This window comes from Abramis brama, assembly GCF_963993115.1.
Source record: "Abramis brama genome assembly, chromosome: 2".
Classification (NCBI taxonomy): domain Eukaryota; kingdom Metazoa; phylum Chordata; class Actinopteri; order Cypriniformes; family Leuciscidae; genus Abramis; species Abramis brama.
Genome location: NC_139964.1, coordinates 978,076 through 999,339, shown reverse-complemented (window position 1 = coordinate 999,339; position 21,264 = coordinate 978,076). Strand labels below are relative to the sequence as shown.

General features: G+C 37.1%; 3 protein-coding genes across 6 annotated transcripts; all 3 read left to right on the top strand.

Annotated features, from left to right (window-relative positions):
* The first annotated feature begins 2,593 nt into the window (after nt 1–2,593).
* On the top strand, nt 2,594–8,229 carry LOC311077492 (uncharacterized protein). 3 transcript variants are annotated; one of them, XR_014604899.1, is made up of 9 exons: nt 2,594–2,759; nt 3,707–4,008; nt 4,177–5,219; nt 5,731–6,027; nt 6,179–6,364; nt 6,461–6,646; nt 6,811–6,966; nt 7,071–7,160; nt 7,772–8,229. XR_014604899.1 is itself a non-coding variant. In XM_084106024.1 (9 exons), the coding sequence occupies exons 5-9, from the start codon at nt 6,079–6,081 to the stop codon at nt 7,963–7,965; spliced, it is 912 nt and encodes a 303-aa protein (XP_083962150.1). In that variant the 5' UTR covers nt 2,594–2,759; nt 3,707–4,008; nt 4,177–4,746; nt 4,845–5,219; nt 5,731–6,078; the 3' UTR covers nt 7,966–8,229. The 3 variants fall into 3 exon arrangements, 2 of the variants coding, with proteins under 2 accessions (XP_083962150.1, XP_083962151.1); XM_084106024.1 differs by having other exon boundaries at nt 4,177–4,746; nt 4,845–5,219; nt 5,731–6,364; XM_084106025.1 differs by lacking the exons at nt 2,594–2,759; nt 3,707–4,008; nt 4,177–5,219 and having other exon boundaries at nt 5,231–6,364.
* Nucleotides 8,230–8,239: 10 nt separating this feature from the next.
* Nucleotides 8,240–10,451, top strand: LOC311077483 (HMG domain-containing protein 3-like). Its single transcript, XM_084106015.1, has 5 exons — nt 8,240–8,547; nt 8,807–8,911; nt 9,002–9,192; nt 9,282–9,423; nt 9,625–10,451. The coding sequence occupies exons 1-5, from the start codon at nt 8,541–8,543 to the stop codon at nt 10,377–10,379; spliced, it is 1,200 nt and encodes a 399-aa protein (XP_083962141.1). The 5' UTR covers nt 8,240–8,540; the 3' UTR covers nt 10,380–10,451.
* Nucleotides 10,452–10,780: 329 nt separating this feature from the next.
* LOC311077516 (uncharacterized protein) lies at nt 10,781–14,257 on the top strand. Of its 2 annotated transcripts, XM_084106060.1 has the most exons (10): nt 10,781–10,916; nt 11,003–11,104; nt 11,874–11,934; nt 12,049–12,105; nt 12,190–12,234; nt 12,340–12,404; nt 12,502–12,551; nt 13,359–13,387; nt 13,470–13,623; nt 13,741–14,257. In XM_084106060.1, the coding sequence occupies exons 4-10, from the start codon at nt 12,103–12,105 to the stop codon at nt 13,947–13,949; spliced, it is 555 nt and encodes a 184-aa protein (XP_083962186.1). In that variant the 5' UTR covers nt 10,781–10,916; nt 11,003–11,104; nt 11,874–11,934; nt 12,049–12,102; the 3' UTR covers nt 13,950–14,257. The 2 variants fall into 2 exon arrangements, with proteins under 2 accessions (XP_083962186.1, XP_083962187.1); XM_084106061.1 differs by lacking the exon at nt 12,190–12,234.
* Nucleotides 14,258–21,264: the final 7,007 nt, after the last annotated feature.

The window sequence follows — 21,264 nt, the reverse complement described above, 5'->3', positions numbered from 1 at the left end:
TTATGTTTTAGCAGTTCAGATCTTCTGGTACATGAATAGATCAATGCTTGCATCTCCACATCCGTCTGTTACCCAAAACCCTCATCCCCCACCAAATAAACCACAATAAACTGTGGACTCTGCAAGAACACCTGCACTTCTAGAGGGTTTCTCCCAGCACAACAGCAGCTGTGATAAGGCTGAGGCCGATGAGATGTTTCCACCGGAGAACTCCAGTGTCCTGCATTAGAGAGAGAAGGGAACGAGAGAGAGGCCCAGACACAACGTCTCGGCAATAGTCCAAAGTAGAAAGTGCTATAATTAATCTATCATCTCAACAGATTTGAATCGTCACACATTAATTCATTAACTGTTTTTAAAAGCATCATAACATTGAAATGACATTATAAAAAGAGCTGTGTGCATCATATTTATCATTTTAAGATGTTCAGATCAAAGCGGACCTCTCACATCAGTTTAGCCAGAAATCCCTCCACCGCTTTGTGTTGCTTGCTTGGAGGCACGAATGTGGTTTCATTTAGACATTTAAAAATATACTGTGTCTAAAATGAAACTTACAATTTTAAGTTATTTTATAGAATAAATATGTTAGCAATCATGCTGTTTTTTTGGGAGAAGGCACTCTTGCTCGTGTGATATGGTAATAGGCTATGTAAGGGATAATGTAAGGGATAATGTAGAGCGAGGCGGTTGTTATCGCGAATACAACACAGGCTGCGGAGGGGTCTTGAATCCTGAAGGGGTTGTGTTCGCTATAACAACCGCCTCGCTCTACATTATCCTGCTTATTACATGGCTACCCACCAAATAAATCAATAATCTTTAATCAATAAGAGTTTATTGATTTAAAAACGATTGTATTGCTTCCGCTAAAGAAAATAGTCCGTTCCGTCTCTGTTAGAATCCTGCGTGTCCATGGCAACGCTCTGTTCTCTGTTAGAATCCTGCGTGTCCATGGCAACGCTCTGTTCTCTGTTAGAATCCTGCGTGTCCATGGCAACGCTCTGTTCTCTGTTAGAATCCTGCGTGTCCATGGCAACGCTCCGTCTCTGTTAGAATCCTGCGTGTCCATGGCAACGCTCTGTTCTCTGTTAGAATCCTGCGTGTCCATGGCAACGCTCTGTTCTCTGTTAGAATCCTGCGTGTCCATGGCAACGCTCTGTTCTCTGTTAGAATCCTGCGTGTCCATGGCAACGCTCTGTTCTCTGTTAGAATCCTGCGTGTCCATGGCAACGCTCTGTTCTCTGTTAGAATCCTGCGTGTCCATGGCAACGCTCTGTTCTCAAGAGATAACACACCGCATATTCTACATCAGAACTCAACCAAGCCATGTAATAAAACTACACATCATATAAGACAAAAACTTTTTAAGGATCCACAGGAAACCTGCTTTTATTTACATGAGTATAAAGAATGTTAGGCATCAATCTATAATCTAATGGTTGAACCTTAAGGATTGAACTGTAAATTATAACAGCTAAGACTTATTATAACACTTTATACCATGGTCTGGGTGAATACTCGATTCTGATTGGCTGCAGGGTGTCCATTAAAAAGTGATAATGTACACCTAGGAAAGGCGTCCTGTCAATTTGCCTGATGACAGTTCTAAATGATTGCGCTGGCTCAAACTCACTGATCAACGGCTGCGGTCGGGTCGCTGTGGCCACGCTGCTTGGCAACGCCTGTATACGGGAGATATTAAATAGTGCGCTCAACTTAATAAATAAAAACCCTCACGAACACATTAAAGTATTATTAATTGATTAAATATTTCTTTCTTTCGTAAGTGACCATGGTATAAGCGGGTTAATGCCCTTCGAGGTGTCCATTGTCAGGTATTAATGGACTCCGCTGCGCGTCGGACGGTTCACACCTCGCCGTCGTCCATTAATACCTGATAATGGACACCTCGTCGGGCATTAACCCTTATGTAATGAAAGAATGCAGTGGATATTAAAGAAACTATTACTCCGTTTCACTTGGAGTGGAGTGAGGAACGGAAGCTAAACTTATTCTAAACTACGGGTAAATGGACCACTTGCACTGAACTCCGTGACGCACTTCCGTTTGGAAACAATACATATCACTTATTTCCGGTTATGTTTACTTTCGATGTACTGTGGTCAATGAGTTGTACAAACACCGCCTAAAATGAGTGTCTGCTACGTAAAACCATGCGCTGCTGATGCTGCATGGAGAATGTGTCCTGACGAGCTGTGAGGAAAGATTGGCTTATGTATAAATCAAATTTTTTTTATACTAATTGCGTTTGTGATTGTGCGGTTATGTAATAACTTTGAAATTACGTTATGTTGATTGAAATCACCTGTTAGGTAACTATAGTGTTTCGTGCACGTTTCTGTGGTTGGCCAAGACTTTTTTAACTGAACGTTTAAACCTCATTTAAGTTGTTAACAAGCTATTATATTTGCTAACTACTTTTGAAAACGGCACGTTGCTGTTGGTATTACCACATGTTTGATTATTATCTCATATGAACATGTTAGCAAGTAGGCCTACTTGTAACGTACCTGACTAACTTCCCGCAATATCTAATGCATATCTGTACAACATTTGAACTTGCCTATTAAGAGTGAGCCGGTGTTCGATGACCTTATTCCCCGCTGGTCTCCTCTCCCGCTCCAGCTCAGTTCCCGGGCGACGCTCGTGGTGAAGAAGACCTTGAAGCAGATTCTCCACACGGTCTTCTTCATTGTTGGCCCGCAACTAATGGATAATCTGCTCACCTTCAACAGGTACATTTTAAGTAATATTTTAGCATATAGATGGACCTCTTCTGTACTTTTCTTAGTATCCGTCAAAAGTTTGGAATAATTCATATTTTGTAATGTTTTTGAAAGCCTGTTCATTGACTTGATTCAAAAACGTAGTAAAACAGTAATATTCTGATATTATTTATAAGAACTGTTTTCTATTATGAAAAGCAATTCCTGCTTTACAAATTTTCAGCAGCACTTGATCCTTCAGAAATCATTATAATATGCTGATTTGCAGCTCAATAAACCTTTCTGATTATTATCAATGTTGAAAAACAACTGCTTCATAGTTTTGTGGAAACTGTGATAAAGTACCATTCAAAAGTTTAGGGTAAGTAACCATTTTAATCAGCAATGTTAAAAAATGACAAATACATTTATTACATTTCAGAAGATTCACATTGCAAATAAATTTTGTTCATTATATAATGAACTGTTCATCAAATAATCCTAAAAACAGGATAACTGTTTCCTCAAAAATATGAAGCAGCAAAAACTATTTTAACATTGATAATAATAAGAACCATTATCAATAATTGAGCACCAATAATAATTGCTATTAACCAATCAGAAAAACAGAATATTAGAATATAATGTGACACATTTCAGAGTAATGATGCTGAAAATTTAGTTTTGATCAGAAAAAATTCATTTGACAATATATTAAAATGGAAAGGTTTAATCATATTTAACTGTTACTGTTTTCACTATTTCTGATCAAATAAATTGCAGCCTTGCTGAGCAGAAGAAACTTCTTTATTTTTATTTATTTATTTTTTATTTTTTAAACAAATTCTTGATAATTTCAGACTTTTGCCAAGCGTGTAAACATGCACAGTACATTTCATTAGTAGTTGTAGGTCGAAAATTCAGTTGATTCTTACCATTCTCTGCATAAACCCTCTGTCAACTAACCTTTGTTCCAGCCGGTCTAGCTCTTCAGTAGATGCGAGTGGAAAGACGTCATCCTCTTCGTCATTCTGCATCTGCGGGAGAAAGCGTCTGTTTCCCACTAGAGACTGGACCAGTGAAGTCAGGTGGTTGATCTTCATGTCCATTTCTTCTAGTGTTTCCAGAATTGCCCTTGCTGCAATACAGAAGATCATTTAAATCGATAAATGACTTGCGTGGTACAATACTCAAGACTGGATTTTGGTAACTAAAAACTTAAATGCTGATGAAATCCTCTCTTCCTTGGTGGTTCCCTGAAGGTCTCAGGACAGAAAAGGTTTGCACTGTTGATTGAACAGATAATGTAATTATATGTGTGTATATATATATATCTATATGCTCTATGGATTGAACAAAAATATGATGTTATTCAGTTTTATATTGCATTTAAATTCTGTGAATGTGTTACTCATCTCTGATTATGCTCTTGTACCTCGTGTGTTAGGTGGATCAACACTCCAGCCATCTCCGTAATGCTCTGCCTCAGACACACGCACTGGAGCTGAGGAAGGTGGACTGGGTCGGTTGCACTTGTAATATGTGTAATTGCGACAGGGCATTACCCCATAACTTACAAACTTCAAAAAAGCATTTTCATTTGAGCACACCCAACAGCCAGATACAACTAATAATGTACCTTGAAAGCTGGGGAGACTCTCACACCAGGTCTGCTGTTGCTCTTCCGTTTCCCTTTGTTGCTGATTGACAAATAGAAAGAAAGACAGATTCCTGGCTGTTGAAGGAACTGTAAGCAACATAAACTTCACCCTTGAATGACATGATGTTCTGGAGCTTAGAAGCTTTGCCGTCGATGTAGCCGTGACTGTTTGCCTGGTCTAGTTTAGGAGTGTAAGGGCTTGTCCTCAACTCTGTATATTGTGTCGCCTCATGAAAGGATGCAGGGAGAGGGCCATTCGCATGCTGAGTTGCACTTGCCATACTGACTCCTTCAGTCTCATCAACACGAGAGACACAGTCCATAAATGAGTCTTCATCCTCAGTTAGACACTGACAGGTATTGCCACTGTGCCTGCTGCCCAACTCCTCTCCCTAAGCTGTAGTTTGTGTCGTCTGCAGTTGCTGATCCACCTTGTCCTTTGCTCTTCTTCTCAGTGTCCAATAGGATGGTTCACTGCAAGCCACAGTTTTAAGACCTTAACAGAGACAAACCCTTTTGTGTTGTTTGTTTACTGGCCTACCAAGACTAGACTAAGTAAACTGCATTAACACAACTAATGTACATACACTACAGAACATCATCAGCTGCACTCAGAGGATGAAGACTTCAGATGCAGAATCCTCTAATCTCCGTCTGAGATCTTCTGAAGGAGAGTTTCTTTAGCAGGCTCCTGTGTGTTTACTGGAGATGAACAGGACCTGTACCTTTACACTACAGTGACATTACTGAACCTAAGACATGTCTGATAAAAATGCTCTTTTTATAAGAAATTGTCAGACAGTCTACACAGGCACAAAAGTTTAAGACTGGTAAGAAAGATATGTATATAGCTTTTGAAATAAGTATCTTATGCAAAAAATAAAAATAAACAAAATTGTTATTTTTTACAATTTAAAATAATTGTATGTAAATATCTAAAAATGTTATTTATTCCAGGGATGATGGTGATAATCCTTTGATAATAAAAAATGTTACTTGGGCATTTAATCAAATTAGAATGATTTCCAAAGAATCATGTGTCACTGGAGTAATGATGCTGAACATTCAGCTTTGTGTCCAAGGAATAAATAGCATTTTAAACTTAAAAGTTATTTTAATTTGTTATACAATTTGACGTTTTACTGAATTTTTTTATTAAATAAATTATTTAGTTTATATTGTGGAGTATAAATAAGACAAACACATGTTCTTGTTATAGCCAGATATTTTCTTCTTGCTGTCTAAATGCATTTATGTATTTTATATTCTTCAATCGAATCTTCAGATGAGAGTATTGAATTAGTCTCTCGCGAGAAGTGAATTCCGATTCTCTTGTTTCAGGGCATGCGATTGGCTGTTCGATGCTGATGTCACTTTTTCATGTGTGTGTGTGCGCGCGCCCGCGCCTCCGGATCAGGAGAGGAGTTGGCGACACTTTTGGGCGGAGCGACACGTGTCGCCCCGCCCCTATTTTTCTGTTCCCGCCTTTGCCATTTTCCTCCGACCCCCCAGGGGGCAGTTTGTGATGAACGGCACGGCGGCAGCAACAGTATAACGAACGAACGATACGCCACCTGTTTACAGTCTATGTACTCCACCAGACATTGTCTGACTCCACGTTGATTGCGATTACAACTGGTGAGGAAAAATGGTTGTGTAGATTTATATAAATATATTTAAAAATGTAACATGATGTTCGAGAATCAAATCTGGAATAATTGCTTAAGCATATCTCAGTGTCTTTCAGATGATATAATTAAACTGTTCTTTTTTTTTTTTTCCTTCTTAGAATTTGTGAGATTCTTATCTTTTTTAACAAACATGGGGCACCACACCGTCGTAACCAGAGCAAAACATGAAGTTTATATGAAGTCCACTCTTAAACTGTGCCCATTTTGTCACTATACGAACAGTATTTCGCACATGGTACATGTCCATGTTCGTAGACATTTTGAGACCGCAGTAAGATACAAAGGTTTGGTTTTCCAAATTGATGATTTGTATTAAATAATAACTATAACCATATTAAATTAAGTTTGCTTGGTAATGTCCTTAGTTCATTCATTTTCAGATTTCTTCATTGTCAAATGCAGCAACCAGTGCAGAGAAAAGGCACATTTTCACTGCTGCTTTTGGGAGAACACCGTTATTAATAGGTCACAATTAATGACCCACATATTAAGCCACCATGAGCCTTGTGTTGAACCAGGAGTTACTTCAGACATGCATATTGAGAATGTCATGAATAAAGACACGGGTAATTGAATCTTGAAGAACTTGTTCTGTTATACAAAAGCAATATGTTTCATTTTCTTAAAGCAATGTTTAATTTTTTTGAGAGCAATAAATTACTGAATTGTTAAAGCTTGAATGAATTAATAATTTCTCAATATTTTTTATGAATAATTGTTGATTTTGCAGTGGGTCTGAGCATACAGCACGAGTGCAGCTCAGTAGCACAGAGGTTTGGAGCTGAATCCTGCATTAGAGAGAGCCCTGCATTGAAAGTGGAGAGGTTTTGTGATACAGCAAAAAGACAAGATCCCACATCGACATCTTCCGCTTCTTCAAACAGAGGTCAGACTTCTTGACAAAAACAAAATGTCACATATTTATTTGGCATAATCCTCTCCATGTTGAGTGATCTGTTGTATCTGGTAATATCTCTATTGCTTTATAAGAATCTCTTCCAAACATGAGGACCAAAAACCTGATGGATAATAGGAGCAAGCCAGCAGTTACACCTGAATCTGAACTTCAGTGTTCTACAGGTAACCGACTTGTAAACTTGTACTACTCAGGGTTGCAGTGGTATGAGATTTTCACAGTACAAAAACAGTTTCAGAAATTATTGTGGTTTAATGGTATCTGGTCCTGCTCAGTAAAATGTGAGAGTCATTTTTAAATATCTAATATTGTTAAAAATCATTTGTCATTGGATCATTTTTTACTCCTACTCCAAAAACAATAAATATTATTACATATACTTAAGTAATTATTTCTATAAGTACTTTTACTTGCATACAGCTTTTGGATATTCTGCCCACCTCTTTTTGCTATATTTTTGACTAGAAACAAAGCTCATCACAGTTTACGGATGGAAGGAATGCAGCAAATAGCGTTAAGTTGGGCATCTACTGAAAATAGCATGGGCTAAAACCTTGATCTCGGGATTTAAGAATTGATATAGAGCAATAGTACATTACAGTACTTTAAATAAGCAGATGTGTGAGATATAACTCTATTTTAACCATGAAACTGTCATACTGCTGCAACCCTAATATAATATACTGTATAAAAGTAAGTATGCACAGTGATCTTAAAACATTAGTAACATTAAAGTGCAGTAGTAAAGACTGACCTTTAAACATGTTGTTTCAAGCAACTCCACTAGAAGAAGAAAAAGGTCCGAGGACTGCTAATGTGAAGCCTAATACAGCTGTGTGTGTGCACTGTAATTTGACATTATTAAAAAACAACTTAAGAAAGCACATCCAAAGACGACACACTGAATGCAGGGAGACTGTATCATCCAAAAGGTATTTAAGATGCCAGTGTGTTGATGACAAAAATTGAATTTTTGCTGTTAAAGTCTTTCCATGGTGCATCCACTCCAATCCATGTCCTGAAAAACACCTGGGGAGAGTCACAAAGGTCTGAGTGTGAATTGGATGAGTGCTGTGTTACCAGAGACTTTGCCCACAGAAGTGGTATTCTGCCATTTGAGTGTGACCACTTGCAGTCTTTATCCTATTGTCCTCGTGTTGGTCAAATACAGACTGATCTGGCAGAAGAAACATTGTGTATGATGGTTGACCAGAAGTGGTTTGGAGATGCAAGGAAACAAGTATGTCATAATCCCAATGCGTTGTTTTCCTATGAACTTTTAAAGTCGCTGTTTTTTTTTCATTCAATTCATTAATTCAATGTATTTTTTAACTTGTTTAATTCCAGAATAGTATGGCAGTAAGTAGGGTAATGGAAACATTACATTCAATTGAAGGTGGGCCTTTTCCTAAAAATGAACTTGTTTTACAAGCCTATTTGCACTTTGAGGCCATGACAGAACTGGATTATCATTACAATTGTGTCACTTGTGGGCACTGCCCAAGTGTAGTCGTCATGGATCTCCACAAAAAGGAGCCTTTGGCATGCCTGGTATGTTTAAACATTATAGTTTGATATATTTAAATGTTTATTTATAACTATAGTTTCTTAATTTATTCACTAAATATATTTATCCAATCACATCCACATTGTAAAGTTTTTTTTTTTTTTTTTTTACATTTTCATAATCCTATCATTTCATGGGCATAAATTGCATTCATGCATAAATTGAAATGTAAATGAATGTAATCTAAATATATCCTACTTTGAAATACTATAGTCTTTGTTTAATTTTATTAATTGATTGTAGTGAGTGAAATTGACCCCCCTCCACCAAATTATGATGGCTACGTGGATAGTGAGAAGTTTTGGGAGGCAGTAACAGTAGAGATGATAAGCCGAGGTTTTTATACAAGTATGTCTCGCATCACTTTTCAGATATACAGCCTTTTACCTAAGTTTCTTTCTTTAACCGCATTTTAACTTCTTTCTCTTTAATTATTAGGTGGGATGAGGAACCCCTTCGTTGTGCCCCCAAGCTACAGCTTTTGGGCACCATGGATTGGTATTCATACCAGATCATCCAACATCGTTCTCAACACAGAGTACGCTAAGCTTCATGTGTCACAAGACTCATCTGAGGATGACGTTCCACTTACAGAAGAAAGGCTTGCAGATGAGCTGCTAAATCTCCGGGTATGGTTTGTTTCATCACAAAAATATTTTAATTGAGATGTTTTGTCATGATGTGTAATAATTTTGTTACAATTTTTCTTTTTGGCTAGGTTGAGGAAATAAGGGCTCTTTGTATGGGATGTGGAATAGATCACAAAGGTTCTAAAATGGATTTAATTATCCGACTAAAAGAGAGGATGTCAAATAGAGTCACGTACAACAAGGTTTTTGAAAAAGTGTGGGGTGCATCTGGTAAGTCAGACTGTACAGTTACTGTATGTATTAGGGTGGCATAAAAGTATTGATATAACAGGTCTTGTTTACATAATCATTTTGCTGTTCAAATTGAGGCGATGTGATTTTTGTCAATTTTAAGATCTCTAATTATAAAAATGTATAAAGATGGACATATTGAGTATTCATGGATTATGAATTGACATGTCTTTCACTTAGGTGGCTGGGCTGTTATAACCTGCCCTTGTGGGGTTGTGTACTCTGTGAAATTTAACATCAGAGCAGAGAGCCCTCGTGATTATGCTGATCTCCTGCTTTCATGGAAACATGTTCCCAATGTTACTGTGTACGACTACCCAAGGGGACTAGCCTCGCATGCAAACCATCCTTCAAAGAAATTATTTAATCCTTTTGAGGGTCGATTACTGCAACCATCTGAAGAAAATATCAAGAAGGCATCAGAAAATGACTTGAAAGTCAGTTTGCCATGGCTTAACCACAGGAAAGAACCAGCAGATCAAGATGGTCATCCTGTTACTGGTTCATGTGACCATTATGTCTTGTCTGATGTGTTCCATCAGAATAACAGTAAGGATCTTAGGGATTCCTTGAGAAAGATTGGCCTTGTCCCGGAGCTTGCAGGAAAAATAAACAGTCAGACAGCTGAGCAACTCTTTTCAGATATGAAGAAAAAGAACTACTTCCTCAACATGATGAAACCATCATCCCACATATTCCTTGCAAGAAATATTTTGCACCATAAAAATGTTGCACGGAACAATACGGTTGTGAAGCAGTTAAGAAAATGTACAGATGAGAACACTGAATTACAGTTTGATTGCAATGGAAAGATAATTTTGGGTAATTTATTATCACTGTGTGTATGCTTGTTTATATATATGTATGTGTGTGTGTGTGTGTGTGTATATACAGTGCTATGCATAAGTGAATACACCCATGCTAAAGTTGACTAAAAAGAGGAATAAAAAATCATATTTTGGAAATTGAACTTAATGCCTTAATTAAAAAAATTAGGAAAAATCCAACCTTTAAGGACACCAATTTTCTTTGTGAATTAATAATGTATCGTAAATAAATAAATAAATGTTCTTCCTTAAAATACAGGGTGCATAAGTGAGTCCACCCCTATGTTAAATTCCCATAGAGGCAGGCAGATTTTTATTTTTAAGTTTTTTTTTTTGTTTGTTTTTTTTTTTTTAGGATACTATGCATCCTGATAAAGTTCCCTTGGCCTTTGGAATTAAAATAGCCCCACATCATCACATAGCCTTCACCATACCTAGAGATTGGCATGGTTTTATTTCAGTTAGCCTAAAAGCTAGTTTGATTTGCATTGAGAGATGATAATGATGTTATTGAAAACCGGATACATTTGTATGCATCTGATAATTGTTTCTTCATTACAGGATATCAGTGTGTATGTTGCTAATTCCTACGTCGTAGCAACCTGGCTTCCACCACTCTCTTGTTTCATAGAGTTGTCCCTTCCGGTGAGTTCGGTGAAAGATTTTACTATAGCTGAATATAAAGAACATTATAGTTCCTAGGCTCTGATATGTTTCTACATAAATTGTAGGCTAATGTCAGCCAAACAGACCTTGTGGCTCTGCCAGCTTGGGTACCTGGCCACTGGCTGCTGTGTGGAAGTATTAGAATTTATATGAGAACGAAGTTAACAGTAAGTTGTAATTTAATCAATATCCAATAATCTAAAGGATAATCTAATGTGTACTAAACAATGTGCTGTTGAATTTACTTCATTTTGAATTTACTTGAATTACCATTCATTACATAAAAAACATTACAGAGATGTTTGTGTACAGCATTGCTTGTGCATTTTACAGATTATGAAACCAAAGACCAGAGAAATGTATTTTCTCGATTCTATGCAACAAGCAGCATTTGGACCATACATTGACACTTTCAGGTTTTAGAAATGTTCAGCATGTGTTCAGAGATTACAGTGGAAGCTTGTTTCCGCCACAAAAAAAAAAAAAAAAAAGAAAAGATAATTGCGACTTTTTATCTCACAATTGCGAGTTTACTTCTGACTTTATTTCTCAGAATTGTGAGATATAAAGTCAGAATTGCGAGATGTAAACTCGCAATTGTGAGATAAAAAGTCGCAATTATCTTTTAAAATGTTTTATTCAGTGGCGGAAACAAGCTTCCATAGATTACAGTGGTTCTGTTTTAAACTGTAATCTTTTTTGTTTCCACCATTTTGTCCATTACCTTATATTTTGTGTTCACTTGAATTTTCAGTGCATAAACAGTTATGCATCAACAAACCACAGATATGACCCTTGTTTGCAAAGATAGTATATAGATATAAGATAGTATAATATAGATAAATAGTTTAATTAACATTAAGGACTACATCTCTAAACATATTTATTTATTTATTTATTTATTTATTTATTTATTTATTTATTTTTTTATTACAGGAGCATTGCAAAACTCATTGACGCCCGAGAGTGGACAGAGAAAACTGCGATTACATTTGAAGTAAAACATTTCATTTAAATGCAAACAAAAGTCTATTTCATTACACAAAGTATAATGTTTACTGATGTGATGGAAATCTGTGAATGTAAATGTATGTACTTGTTTTAATCCAAGCCACAGGGAATACCGAAGCAGGCAGGTGGGAACAACTGCGGGATCTACATACTGATGGTAGGTTCAATTTTAATTGTTATTGTAGTTAATTATTGTAAGTTATACCCTGCTAATTTTTTTGCACTTTGTGAATTGTAACAGTACACTCTATACATGGCTTTGGGGCTCCGATTTGATTTCACAGAGGTATGTCATTACCTCATTACATCCTTCAAGTTAAATAAACAGACATCCATAATTATTGTGTATATTATTATTATTATTATTATTATTTAAAAAAAAAAAAATCAGGATGACATGCCTCTGATCAGGAGGTGGTGGTGTGCTCTTATACTGGATAACTTCACTCTGCAAATGTATGTAGCTGTTTGCATGTTTCCTACATTAAACATTACTATATGTGTACTAGATCTACCAATGTACCTACCTACCTCTTGTCATTTGTTCTTTTAGCGCTCAACCATACAAAAGGCAATGTCTTCCGGGAGATTCAGGCAAAGCAGGTAATTTATTGTGCACATACATTCATTAAGAACTAATCATTTTATAATTGTTACAGCTACAAAGTTTTTCAGATATGAAATTTGATAGATTATGTACTATATTGGTCGTCCAATAGCCACTTCTGGGGCTTGATCGTGCCTCATTGGGGCTTCCTCTGGGTCGACGGCCAAGGGTTTCTGGTCCACTGAATACCTTGGTACAAAGCGGGGCCAACTAGGGCTTGAGTGGTCAAATGCAAAGATGGAGTTTATCTGAGCCTGGATAGAGAGTCAGCGCCATGAATCATTTTATATATATATATATATCAGTTAACATCAGCATTAAAGCCATTTAAAAACATTTTAGCTCAGCTCACTTTCAGACAGCAGTGTGCCCTTGATGCACACTTTTGCTGAGCCCACACTGATGCGAGCTCCACTGCAGACTTCCCGACAGTCAAAGCAGCGTTGCGTTGCGAAAGTGCGGAGGAAGGAAGACATAGGAAGACCACTACTGCTAAGGGTACCATTTGGGAAGGGCCATTATCAGCGCAGACACTTACATTCATTGACTAAAAATACACAGATGTTACTGAATGTCACTAATGCAATCCTGACACAAAATAATTAGGATCAATGTATCACTTATTGTAAAACATCAATGCTTGGTTTAAAAAAAAAAAAATGCAAACAATCGGCCGCACGTTTGTTTTGGTATCTTGCTAGTTTCTAGTTTCGGCTAATGTGTGTTGGAGCTTTAAATGGATATTTATTTTAATATTATCGTTATAAGAGAATATTAATCTATTTATTTCTTATTTTATTCAGAGCATGCAGTTATGACAACAATTTATCAGGTTTGTCTGAACCAGGGTTTATATTTTTGTCAACAACATTTATATCCAAAGAATAAATAAAAATGTTTTTTTGTTTCAACAGCTTCCCCATGAAATAATTTCCGAGATCCTGAAGGAAGTTGTTTTAGTAACTGGTGATGCTGCATATTTGACCCTTTCACTGGTGTGCAGGTGGTTTAGGGATGTGGTCACAAATGAAAGTTTTCGGAAAGCAGCACACTTTGCCTGGCTAGACAGTAAGATGTTTTTTCCCGTTCGATGCACATTTCTTGGATTGAAATTTGTGGTATGTGACATTTAAACTTGAATCTCCACACTTATATCTTTTCTATATTTTGTCTTTACATTTTAAGGTGTGGTCAACTGTTCTCTCAGGACTACTGTGAAGAATTCAGACAGATCTACAGCATCAGGGAATGCTCGGAGCTTTTCAAGTCCTATCCACCAGGGTATAGGGGAAGAGGAAGACGAGGGGAATTGCTGGGCTTTTACTCCGAAGATCGTTGTACAGGATTTTGCTCGCAGGACTGTTTTTTTGCTGCAGGACATGAATTTCCGTTAAACTCATAAAACTCATTGTACAGAATGGGAATTGAGAGATGACCTGGTTTTGATGTAGTAATTGATGCAAGTTAAACTTTAAAATGTATAGTGTTCTAATGAAAAGCTGTGGCAAATGTGTATGACAAAAAAACATAGGCTTCATTCATTGTGCATATAAGGTACCTTGGTTCTTTAAGGTTTGCATAAAATACGTTCTGCTGTAATTACATTTGATAATGTAATGTCATTTGCTATAACAGGCATGAAGTTTAACTAATAAGCAGTTTGGAGTTTATGTAATAAAGAAAAAGTGACAGTCTTCGTTTTGTTCTTAAGAGCATGTATATATGCTCCCTTATAAGTTTATTATAGTAAAACCATGGTTAATTTGTGATTACCATGGCTTTTTGGAGCAATAATCCGTATGATAAGTTAAGTTTAACAGCCGTATATGTAGTAAAAAAAATATATGTATTTAATATATATATAGTAATCATTTTCGTAGGGGCTAACGGAAACTCACGGTTACAGTGAGACTGGTGACATGTCCGCTATAGTTTGCTCTCTGTGTGTGTGTGTGTGTGTGTGTGTGTGTGTGATTTTAAGGTACATTGCGTACCATACTTATACTACTGTGTCATTAACTTACAAAAAACAGTGAGTAACGAACCATCTACTACAGCTGTTGAGGGAGTGATTGTGAATTAGACCATTCTTTCTATTCTTTTCGTATTTCTACTTCAATGGAATATTGTGGAATCGCAACAATGAACGCAAAATTTATAAACAAGTTTATACGTCTGTTGTGTTCTTCCGCATTCCCAGCCTGCCCAAAGCGTCACACTTCTATGCACCAATAATCTGTAATAGCGTCACACTTCTATGCACCAATAAGATCATCTTTATTATAAACCAATAAACGTTAAGGTGGGCGGGGCGACACGTGTCGCTCCGCCCAAAAGTGTCACCCCGCCCCATCGTCCAGACTGCACTCTGGGGTACTACTTTGTTGTTGTAAAGAGGTTAGCGACCCCTAGTGGAGGAAAATGCTATACTATGGCTTTAATAATTTCTAAAAAGCTGACATCTCAGTTCATCGCGATCTCACAAATCTCTGTTGTTATAAATGAAACTGGCTGCACAATTAATCTTTCATAATATCTACACTTTGTTTGCTATAAGCAGATGATTTGCCAGTGTGCAGAATTCAGCACTGAACAAAAAGTCCATTTTGAGCGGTGAGGGGATTCTATAAATGCATCTGATTTGCGTTCAAGAAATCAACACATCTGTCTGTGATTGGCAGAATTTCTTTCACAGAAATCAGCTAAAGCTAGCAAATCATCCACAATCCCTCTCTAAACAGGATCAGATCCATCGGACATTTTTGCACAACAATTATACCGTTCAAGAATGGCGCCACAGAAGCCCACAGAAGTAAATTAAAGCGGGATAAAGCCTTGATCTCGAACTGTCCAATGACAGTTTGGCGCTTCAAATTGAGGCGAAAGTTGATTGGTTGCTCCCACGTGTGTACTGTCCAATGGCATTTTTTAACTCGATTGACAAATGGATAAAGAAAAGCATTTGGCAAAACGACAAAGAAAAGCATTTGGCAAAATGACAAAGAAAAGCATTTGGCAAATAGAGAGAGAAAAGGTTTGCCAATTGCTTTAAAAAAATCAATTTAACGTGCATTTAAATTATTTATTAATGTACTTTTTATTGTTTTATTAATCCACGTTTAAAAACATGAATTAAAAAAAAATATTTTAAATGTGTCTATTTATTCATACATTTAAAATATTTTTATTTATTTATTGTTTTATTAAAATACATTTTAAAACATGAATAAAATAAACAACTTTAAAAATGTCTATTAATTTGTCCATTTAAAAGTGATTTATTTATATACATTTTTATGTTTGAATTATTAAATTGATAAATTGATTCTTCATTTTATTTTTAAGTGGCACTCCTGGTCCTCCATATTATCAGGCTACAAAACAATAAATAAAAAGGCTCTAGTACAGTGTCATGCAAGTGTCTTTTTTAAGTATTTGTCTTAGATTTATACCTTACTATAAACCCTTATGAAAATAAACACCTTTTACTACACTAACCATAGTTTAACCACACTGACTTATTTGTAGTAATACTGTGGCTGTACAAATGCTAACTTTATCAGTCCAACCAAAGAAACATGGCTACTACACTTTTAAAAAGCATGGTTCATTTTTATCAGGGTAGTTTTGAGTATTATACATACGTATAAAATGAAGTATAAAATACGTTAAACAATAGTTATACTATAAACTTTAAATATTTTAACTCAGAAAATAAGTAGCTTTCGTTACATTTGCACATGAACGTCAGAACCAGCCGCCTCACAAGCGACCTGCGTTTGGTTGATCTACGACGACGCCCTGCTTCACTCCTACATTTGGTTGAACACATTGTGAATGTATTGTGGAAAAAAAGATGGGAATAGTAAATAAAATTATACTGGACATATAAGAATGAATGAAATGTAAAATGTTTTATTAACAGTCGTGGTGTGCGTAACTAGGCAACCACGTTCTCGTTCACGTTGCATGACGTCATCGAAGTTTATCCTAGAACGTGCGTACTCTTTTGCTACACACTCAAAAGTATGTACTTTTTCCTCACAAAAAAGTACATACTTTTAGGTCGTAGTATAAGTAGGTGAATTGGGACTCAGCCACTGATTTACGACGTGGATGGATAAGAGCGCTCTCTTCCCGGTTGCGGGGACTCTTATTTTGACGGAGCGCAGCTGGAGTGCTTCAGAGGGCGCGCGCGCCGCGATCCAGTCTTGCGTCAGCCGCCATCTTCAGCGAGAACGAGCCGTGAAATGCCCTGACTAAATGCAGTTATTTGATCTTCGTTATGTTCCTTTGAGTGTTTAAAGTTGCGTGCGTCCAGAGAGAAAGTGAGTACTGTAAATTTCACTGTTATGTTATAAGAGTTATGACACGAAATGGATGCTAATGTGAAGTATAGAAGTATTTGAGTTTTCGTCCAGTACAGCAGAGGTCACCAACCTTTTTGAGCCCAAGATCCCTGACCTCAGCCCTGATTAAAGGCCAGATCTACCTAATGAAGCGAGAGAAAGAAAGCCAAAATACTTCCAAATTGAGGCCTTTTATTTAGGCAGACTGCACCTGGTGTATTAAACAGGTCGTAGCTATTGCTTTAAGAACTTTACATCATGCATTAAATTAATATGAATACAAATAGGAAAGGAATGTGGCCTATTTTCTATTTACTTTATAGAATTCTGTAGGTACGGGCCTTTGAAAAATTAGGTGATAAAATTAATTAATGCATTAGGTACCATGAACTAATAATGAACAGCATTTATGAATTATGTATATAAGGCCTAGGACCCGAGGTTATTTTGTTCATAGTGGGGAAAAAATCAACACATTTTGTAATGAGCAGATCATATGTAATGCCATTAATAACAGTTAATTGGGAAGCTTATGATCTTGCTTCATGTATGTTTGTTATTTACTCTGTATCATTTAAGAAAGCAGATTTATGGCAATAACTTCCCCAGTAAATTAAACTAAATGCAGGTCTAGTCCATTTTATGCAGCATCACTTTCACAATACCAGCAGTAACAGTAACTCGAGTCAGTGCGATGCCTGTGATTGAGTCCTGTCTGCGAGTTCTCTGTAGTTTGGCTCATAGCTGCAGACAGCCCGTCTGAGGCAGTCTCTGAGGTGTCTGTCAGTAAGGCGGCTCCTATACTTTGAGTTTATTATTTTCATTTGTGAAAATGCCATTTCACAGAGGTAAGTGGATCCAAAGTAGGCACTCACTCTTAGTGCACATGCAGTGAGGAGAGGAAACTTCTCTCTACTTACAAGTCCCCAAAACTCACTGTCCCCTGATCTGGCTTTCAGTTCTGTGTCATTCTGCAAATCAGTTATCTCCATGTCAACACCACTTTGCAAAGCTAATCCTTGATGGAGTTTGGCTGCTACCTGTTCATCATCAATGGGCTGAAATGGGTTTGAGACGAATGCAGCAATGTCTTCCATGACGTCTAACTCACCAAAACGCCGACTGAACTCCGTCGCAGCTTTGTCCAGGTGAGCGCAGCACTGCTCCGGTTGGGACGCATCCTTGTCTTTGATGGTTTGTGGCATTTTTTCCAGGTTGAGAAAATGTGTTAGTCTCCTGCCGTTCAGATGTGCGGTCCAAAAACGAGCTTGGCCTTGAACGTATTCACTGCGCTTATCATGTGGGATAGGGGTCGGGTTTTCCCTGGATCTCAGTGTTGAGTGCGTTCAGTTTTGCCGTTAAGTCCGTCAGAAATCCCAGGTCAAGTAGCCACGCATCATCGGACAATTCTTTGTGCTCCTCATTCCTCGTGGACAGAAAAGTCTTTATCTCTGGCAGCAGGTCAACAGATCTCTGTAGCACTTTGCCACGACTCAGCCACCGGACATCAGCGTGGAAGATCAGGTCTCCGCAGTTATGTTCCTCTGAGTGTGTAAAGTAGCGTGCGTCCAGTAGGGATGTGCACGAATATTCAAATTTTTGAATATTCGATCTGTAATTATTATTCGAAAAATAAAATACTATTAGAATTTTATCGAATTTATGAAACCGTAAATACTTTGCGGGTCGTAAATGCAGTGAATCCCTGATAAATCCCAAGCACTAACTCGCAGTTATAATTAAATGCACTGGGTGGCACTGTGGCGCGTGTTTAACAAGTTGTTTGTATTTTATCATAATGTCGTCATCGTCTGCCTCGCGAAGTTTGGAATTACTAGTCGAAAATGAGGTTATTAAATGATCTTACAAAATGGAATTACTTTTGATCAAATTAATTAATTAATCTGGAGTTATAATATCATCACCACAATGAGAAATCACATGAAATCCAAACAGCAGTCGACTGAGGAAAGACAGCTGTCCATCACTGCATCACGACTGTCTGCAGGTAAGCGCTGCTGTAGTGCGAGTGATCCGAGATGATGACTTATCTGATAGCAAAATGATTTTGAGACATATTCTTCCTTTAAGTTTCGTTGAGGGAGAGGTTTAAGAACAGAAAACGCAAAGTGCTGTAAGAAACTTAGAACTAGAACACCGTTATCTTTGTGTCTCTGAAACGTCTGTCAGCGCAGCGCGTTTTCTCACTCGAGCATAAATTGCAGGCGCGCCTGCATGTGGATATTATTGTTTTTCTCAACATAAACGTGAAACAATATAAACACGATAATCATATGCTGACTCGAGTGTATGTGTAGCGTTCTGTACGATAACTGGCGCAATCTGCTACTCTGCTTTATTAGCCGTTTTCTTCCGTTCGCGCTGCTTGAGCTTAAATCCTTTTGTTCTTTATATTTTTTTGTTTACACATAGGCCTACTGTTTAATGTTTTCAATTAAAAGAAAACTTTAACATATATTGTGAGCTTGTTGTGTATATTGCCTAATCGTAAGCTTCTTCAGAAATGGTGACAAAAAAAAAAAAAAAACTTAAAAAATAAAGGCTTTTTCGTTAAACGTCATTTGAATAAACGAATATTCGAATTTTATGAGCCCGAATATTCGAATGCAGTATTTTTGAAAAATGCCCATCCCTAGCGTCCAGAGAGAGAAAGTGAGTATTGTAAATGTCACTGTTACTCGAGCTGAGTTTGTTGTTTGCAGAGATAGAGATGTGGAAAGAGTTATGACACAAAATGGATGCTAATGTGAAGTGTATAAGTATTTGAGTTTTCATCCAGTACAGTGTAGGGATGCAAATTATCGATTAATTCATTAATCATTAGTTGATTGACCTTATCAATCGATTAACGATTAACTGATAAGCGGCTATTTTCCTGAGAATGTAAATTTCTCACAGTATCAATAGTGTCTTTAACATAAAAAGCAAAATATTGCTTATATACTGAATAAAAATGCATGATATATTGCTCAAGTGATGTTTTATTGTAACAGTTGGGATACGGTACAGATAATGGCATTTAGTTTAACAAAATAAATTATGCACAGAAAATTAAAATATATAAAAAATAATTGTGCACTGGCTCACCTGTTGCATGTGAAACATTAAAGATATGAAACATCATATACTCACCCTCATGTTGTTTCAAACCTGTATGAATTTCTGTCTTCTGCTGAACAGAAAGGAAGATATTTAGAAGATTATCAGTAACCAGACAGTTTCTGGTCTCATTGACTTCCATAGCAGGAAAAAATATATACTATGGAAGTCAATGAGACCAGAAACTGCCTGGTTACTGATATTCTTCTAAATATATTCCTTTCTGTTCAGCAGAAGACAGAAATTCATACAGGTTTGAAACAACATGAGGGTGAGTATATGATGACAGAATTTTCATTTTAAACTGGAGTATCCCTTTAAGCAACATAAAATAATTTTTAAATAAAAATCTATGAAAAACTTGAAACATTAGCAGCAGCAGCACTGATAATCCCGCTTGGTCTGAGAAAGGTAACGGTAAGATTACTAGACCTGTAAACTTCAAATATAGAGCTGAACACAACTTAAAGAGCAACTTGCAGGTTGGACACCCCTATATAGCATAGTGTATGTTGATGATAAAACAACTAGATTTTCATAACTGGAGCGATATATAACTATGCCATAAACAATATTTTGAGATAAATTGTGATAAAATAACTTCCGCATCTATGAAGCACTAACCGGAAGTGACGATCGGCGAGGGAGTCCGGTCAAGTTGAAGCTCAGGTTACAGTGGATGTGAATGAAGAAACCGAGTTCTCCGAAGTCGACGAGCATGCCTATGATGGCCCACAGGCCTATAATTATGATATATTAATTCTCCGGAGTGAAATGTGCGCCACAAACGACCGAGTGTGTTGTGACAAACGCGGCAGTGAAGTCTGCTCTCTTCACCTGCACAAAACGCACCCAAGAACGAAAAGCCTTGTTTGTCCTAGAAGGAAAATGATGGACACGATGTCCTGACAGGCTGGAATTCGTGCAACCAGCACAAACACAATAATTTACCATTATGGCTTCTCTAAAACTCGATCTAAAACTTTCTCTGTCGCTCACTACTGCTCTGACTACATACACACCCACAATGAGAGCGCTGAACGCGAGCTCTTATTTACCTCGTCCTACGTCATATGACGCGTTGCTAGCGTATTCCAGAGCCTAGCACATTTTCATAAAAATTTCTACATCCAATTAGATTTCATTAGTAATTTCTACATGTTCTACTGTGTTTTTAAAAAACCTCTTCAGACAATATCAAGTATTAATTCAGTTATAAATTCAACCTGCACATTGCTCT